General features: G+C 41.0%; 1 protein-coding gene across 1 annotated transcript in view; it reads left to right on the forward strand.

The window, feature by feature from the left end:
• The window catches only part of CDC16 (cell division cycle 16), a 30,116-nt gene extending 24,123 nt beyond the window's left edge, over positions 1–5,993 (forward strand). Inside the window, exons 16-18 of the mRNA XM_040624991.1 lie at positions 647–782; positions 2,297–2,387; positions 5,505–5,993. Of these exons, the coding sequence (XP_040480925.1) occupies positions 647–782; positions 2,297–2,387; positions 5,505–5,764 (487 nt within the window). The 3' untranslated portion in view covers positions 5,765–5,993. The remainder of the gene's footprint in view (positions 1–646; positions 783–2,296; positions 2,388–5,504) is intronic.
• The last annotated feature ends 507 nt before the right edge of the window (positions 5,994–6,500 follow it).

The raw sequence follows: 6,500 nt of genomic DNA on the forward strand, positions 1-6,500 counted from the left end.
TCACTCTTTTTCTCTAGGTATGAGTTTTATGATATGATAAACATCAGCCTTTGAAAAATAGATTCTTTGGTTAAATGAGTTTCTTGAAAAATAGATTCTTTGGTTAAATAAATTTGGGAAACTCTAGGCTACTCAGAATATAACAGGTTTATCTGTTTCAGGATATCTTGTAGTATTTGCTATTCATTATGAGCCGCAACATTTCCCAAAGTTTAGTGAACCTTTTTTCACAAAAGGTTTATAGGGCAGATATTCCAGAGAACTTTGAGAAATGTTGTCCCAAGTAACTTCTTTGGACCTTTGGTTGCTTTTAACCAGCAGTGGTGTGGCTGGTTTGTCTCGCCATAAAGGAGGCCCTGCAGTGTAGTGCGGTTCCAGCTCCAGTCTTGGGTCCCTGCGGGAGTGCCCTCAGCTGGCTGGTGGAGCAGGCGGGAAGGGGGATTCCAGGGAGGTGTCCAGGTGCACAGTGGTGGCTGTGAAGAACCGTTACCAGCCTGAACTGCTCTTCTGATGTTTTTACGTGGATGAATACTCCTCTTAGACCTAGCAAGTGAGTGCTTTCACTGTACCTGCTAATTGTTTTCTCTCTTTCTTCCCGTTCTCCCTGCTCCCTGCTCCCAACTCCCTCTCTCGTCTTCTCTCACAGAAAGTATGCCGAGGCCTTGGACTATCACCGTCAGGCACTGGTGTTAATTCCCCAGAACGCATCCACCTATTCTGCCATAGGCTATATCCACAGTCTGATGGGCAACTTTGAAAATGCTGTTGACTATTTCCACACAGTATGTCTAGTTAACATTTACCACTTTTTTATTCATTTATTTTTTAAGATCTTTTCTAGGCGACGTTGGGGCTTTTTGTTTGCTTGCTTGTTTTTCTAGGCAGTGTCTGTTTTGCAGTTTTAAAATTCTTCAGGCGACCTTGTGCTTTCTTTCCTTTGCAGAGAAAAGCATGTGTGTTGTGCAGTACTCATCAAATTAGAGATAAATGTGAGACTTGTCCTAAGTGTGCAGTGAGACACATGTGTCCGTGGTATTTGTTGGCCCCATCTAAGCAGGAGAAAAGAAATTCCAGTTTCTCTATTTAGGACTTAGAATTAATTCCCTTAGATCACTTTGGTGAACAAAACAATCTGTGTTCATCACAAAGAAAGAATCTCTCCTAAATCCACATGCCGTATCTCACCAAATCTAAGACACCATTAAGAAGCAAGTTGACTGCACACACACACACACACAGAGTCAGACAGACGCGTACAAATAAACCTTGAAACTTCACGATTCTCATCTCTCCGTTTTTTGGTACTTAGAAAAAGTGCTCTCTTTGGACATATTAGGACATAGATTTTCATCAGGGATCACTCTAGTATCTACATAAAAAAGAAAATATAAGTGAAACAGATACTTAAGTTCCTCTATTCTTCACATTCAGAGTTTGGTTCTTCTAAATCACTTTTGTACCGGGTGGTCAATGTCTCTGCTTTCGTGGTGCCAGCACGTACACCCTGCTCTTGACTAGGTTTTTCCCAAACAGAGACGTTGGCTCTGCAGATCTTATGCTGCCAAAAAGTGTCAACAACAATGGCAGTTCCTGTACTTGTGAGCGTTCATGTGGTTTGTGGCCTAGTCTACAACTCCATGGCCTCCAAGTCCAGGCTACTCACGCATGACAGTCATGATGCCTGGGGCCAACTGACCACAGTAGTAAGAAACCACCAGTTGTTCAAGACATCCCAAGTTGAGAAAAAAATTTTTTTTCAGAAAAAAAAATGTGGGTCTTAGAATCAGTGAAATCATGGTATTTGGAGAGAAAGATAAAATATGAGAAAACCCATAGGGTTGGTTAAAATTTTCAGGCAAGATCAAGTCCTGCAAATGCCACTGTGATAACCAGAGTACTGAGCTAGTCGGAAGTATGGACTAGCAACTTTTCTGGTTTGTGTGATCTTTCAAATGTGTGTGAAGTCGGTATAATTTGCCTCTCTTCTTATATAATTAATACAGAAGGCTTAGAAGGCTCTGTGTGGAGATATAGTTTTGAAAATCTTTTTGGAGGAGTGGGATTTCAAACAAAGCAGAATGGTGTAATGACCCTCCACATGGCCATCACCCAACTTGAACAGACATCAGTTCATGACTACTCATGTANNCCAGTCCTGCCCCCTCCATGCACCCCCCCCCCCCCGCTCACCCCGATTCCCTGGAGTGTTTTGAATTGAGTCCTACAGGAATATTTTTAAATGAAAGAGAGGGAAATACATTTTCTTGTAATAACCACGCTGAATCTTTTCTGACAGGCCCTTGGTCTTAGGCGAGATGATACATTTTCTGTTACAATGCTTGGTCACTGCATTGAGATGTACATTGGTGATTCTGAAGCTTACATTGGTAAGATGCTAATTATTTTGATTGACATTGTATTCTGTTCTTTAGATTGTTGTATGTCTTTGTTTAGGTTTCTCAAATCTCATGTAAGGTTCTAAGTTTATCTTTCTAACCATTTAACTATATTAATATCAAGAAACTCCATTTAATTTTGTTGAAACAATGCTGTGGGAATTAATGACTTATTAAGTATTCATGAATTGTAAAATAGAGTACTCGGTATATGCAAAATACTATTACAGAGTACGTATAAAATGCTGTGATATAGGAGAATCAGTCTAATTGATGGAAAAAATCCTGGAGACTTAGTTTCTAATAATTTCTAATTTCTAATAAATGAAAAGGTTCTGTCCTTAGTACTTTATAAAATGGGGTTAGTAGCATATTAACTTTTACATTTCAGTGGGATATTAAGTTGGTTTACATTCACATTACAGTGCTGTGTAATTCTTTAAATAATTTTTTTGTAATAAGCAAGTCGTAAGATAAATCTGGATGGAATTGCTGTATTTGGGCACTTACTTAGTTACAAATTTATAAGGTAACGAGGGTGCAGTGAGGTTAAACCTTGAGACCTGGATATAAAACCATGAGAGGAAAAATGTGTTAATTAAATTAGGCTTCAATAAAATGAAGAACTTCTGTTCATGAAAAACACTGTTAACAGAGTAAAAGGCAGATCATAGACCAGAAGTTACAGTTTGTACACTGGTCAAAGAAATTGTGTCTAGAATACGAAAAATCTTATAAATCAATAAGAAAAAGTTCAATTAAAAAATGGGTCCATATTGCACTGTATGTTAACTAGAATTTAAATAAAAATTTGAAAAGGAAAAAAAAGGTAGATCCAAAGTGGGCAAAACACTTGAACAGGAGCTTCGCCAAAGAGGATATCCACCGATGTGGCAAATGGATGTGCTCAATATCATTACATATCAAGGAAATGAAATTAAAACCATACTGAAATGTCACTGCACACCTGCCAGGCTGGCTACAAATGGAAAGTACTAACAGTGCCTAGTGTTGGTGGTGGTACGGAGCAGCTGGTACTTGGTGTATTGTTGATTGTTGGTGGACTACACTTTGGAACACTGTTGAACATGTCTGCTAAAGTTAAACAGGCTTATTACCTGTTGCTACCAGACAAACCACTCCAGCCGACAATGATGCATTATTTCTCACAGTTCTCTAGGTTGTTTGGTGGCTCGTTTGCTGGTCTCATTCACTAATGCAGCTGTGGTTAGCAGGCACTTGACGAGCTGACAGTGAGATGGCCTCATGCACAGATAGGGACCTCAGCTGACACAGCCGGACCTCTTGCAGGTCTTTTATCTCAGCGTTCTTTGTAGTATGGAGGTCTCAGGGTTCTAAGGACGAGAACTAAAGCCTCAAGACCTCTTGAAAGCTGGAAGTGTCACAGAATCACTTCCATCACATTCTGTTCAGCACAGGTCACATGATTGAGTGCAGTGTCATCGTGGGTGGGGGCTAAGAGGTGTGATTTGTTGCGGTGTTAGGGTGGTGACCTGCCATGCTGCTCTTAGGATGTAGGAGTTCTACTCCCAGGTGTGTGGTACAAGGGCCTCAGGAAGCCAGCGCTCACAGAGAGGATTGTTTCCAGCAGCTATGTTCATATACCCTAACTGGAAAAAACTGAATGTCCACACATAGGAGAATGGAGAAAGACATTGTGGCGAGCTCATGCAATAGAGTACTACATACTTAGAAGGACTATTAAGTCATGCTGTAACATAGGTGAATCTCATGCATTTTGACAAAAGAATATACAATGATTAATTCCATTTGTGTGAAGATTAGTAATAAGCAGAACTAATCAGTGGTGATAGAAGAATTTGAGCAGTGATTACTTCTGGTTTGAGAAGGGGCGGTATTCAATGGAACGGGCATAGGGTGGTTTTCTGGGAGCTGGGAGTGTGTTCTCCTTCGGTCTGGTGATGGCTGTGTGGGTATGTGCATATATGAGGGTTTGCCCAGCAATGCACACTTTATGGTGTGTGTTATGACTCAGTTTCTTAAAGCTAAAGCATAAAACTTGAGCTCTGGCGTCCTAAAGACTCTGGGTTGAAAACGTAGCTTTGCCACTCAGCCACATGGCTTTGGGCAGGTCTGAGCCTCAGGTTCCTCTTTTCTTCAAGGAGGATTGTGAGGTTTAAATGCAAAATTTCTATAAAGCTAGGGAGAGTCTGGAGGTAGAGTACTGAGTGAGACAGATGTTTTGCCTGTCCTCACGAAGCTAATGGTCTTACAGTGGAGATTTCCAAGTGTATCAGTCATTATGTACTCTTTATTTTTTTTATTCAGGTGTAATTGTCACATTGCATATTAGTTTCAGGTGTACAACATAATGGTTCAGTATTTGTATACATTGCGAAATGATCACCCCAAGTCTAGTTAGGCTCCTCTCTGCTGTGACTGTGTCTTTCATGACCTAGATGGATACATAGTTAGAAAATTTTTTCTTTTGATGAGAACTTTTAAGATCTGTCTTAGCAACTTTGCGATATGCAATACAGTATTATTAACTCCAATCACAATACTGTGCTATTTTTATTTTTAGAAGGCTTGCATGTCATGATCTGTCAAAACACCTATTACTGAAAGCTATTAGTTTGAACTGTGTAAAATTATATTGTTTATGTCAGAAATGATTGAACCTCATGTATCTGTTGGAAGTCTCTTGTCCATTAGTCTTAAGATTTTGATATGTGGAAAGTGCATTTCCTTTCATTGTGGTTTCTGTGTGCATAAGGCTCACGACTATACCGATGCCAGAATGCCAGCCAGCGGTTCTTGTTTGTAGCAGGTGAGGGCAGGTGCCTGTTGGCTGGCTCCCCTCCTGTGTGAGGGCTTTAGGAACAGGTGCTGCTGAGCCATAGGGAGCAGAAACCGTATGTGCTTCTAAATCTCCCCAACAACCCCCTTGATAATAAAGAGAAAAGGAAGAGAAGAGTGATTGGAATGTTTTTTTCTTCTGAGCTGTGCTTGTGCTCTTAAAAGTACCATTCAACTAAATGATGGAGGCAGTGCTGTGTAACCATGGAAATGACAGATAAATGATGGAGTTTCTTATTTTATTCTCCTTGTGGTGTTTCCTTTTAGGAGCAGACATTAAAGACAAATTAAAATGTTATGACTTTGATGTGCATACAATGAAGACACTAAAAAACATTATTTCACCTCCGTGGGATTTCAGGGAATTTGAAGTAGAAAAACAGACTACAGAAGAAACAGGGCTTGCACCACTAGAAACCTCAAGGAAAACCCCAGATCCCAGACCTTCCTTGGAAGAAACCTTCGAAATTGAAATGAACGAAAGTGACATGATGCTGGAGACCTCTATGTCAGACCACAGCACGTGATTGCAAACAGGTCTCAGCTCCATTTTGTCCTGGGGGGGGGGGGGTCAGGGTTTCCTCACATCCTTGTCCCGTCTTCAGAATTCACCATTTCTTGACACGAATGCAGGCTTGCACCTCTCCATTTAGGAATGGAGGCCTGCTGGAAGAGACCGGACCGCACACCTTCACAACACACGTTTTCTGATCCTACAAAACAGTTTTGTGTAGAGGAATAAAGAGGTAAATTGTGTATTATGTCTTTTTTTCCTTTTTCAGTCAGCTTTTCTTTTGGGCTGAGTTTAGGTTTATGAAGAAAAAGCTGCAGCGGTAGCAGAGAGAGTTCCCACAGACCCCTCACCGGGTTTCTCCCCATTCACATCTGAGTGACCAGGAAACCTTGTCTTAACAAAGAAGTGCACACGGGTATGCTGCAAGTCATGCAACTCCAGGCTTCATTGGAGTTCCACCACTTTTCCATTAATGTCCTCATGCTGCCCCAGCACCCTGTCCAGGAGCCACAGTGCCCTGAGCTCTCCTTAGGCTCCTCTCTGCTGTGACTATGTTTTTCATGACCTAGATGGATTTGAGGAGGACTGGTCAGTTGTTTTGAAGAATGTCCCTCTATTTGAGTTTGTTTGATGTATTTCTCATATTGGACTAGGGTTCTTGGTTTTGGGAAGAAAATACCACAGTTGTGGATGAAGCGCTGTTCTCATCACATGTCAGGGGTTCACAATACCAGCATGATTTATCACAG

Source organism: Ursus maritimus, unplaced genomic scaffold, assembly GCF_017311325.1.
Source record: "Ursus maritimus isolate PB19 unplaced genomic scaffold, ASM1731132v1 scaffold_10, whole genome shotgun sequence".
Classification (NCBI taxonomy): Eukaryota; Metazoa; Chordata; class Mammalia; order Carnivora; family Ursidae; genus Ursus; species Ursus maritimus.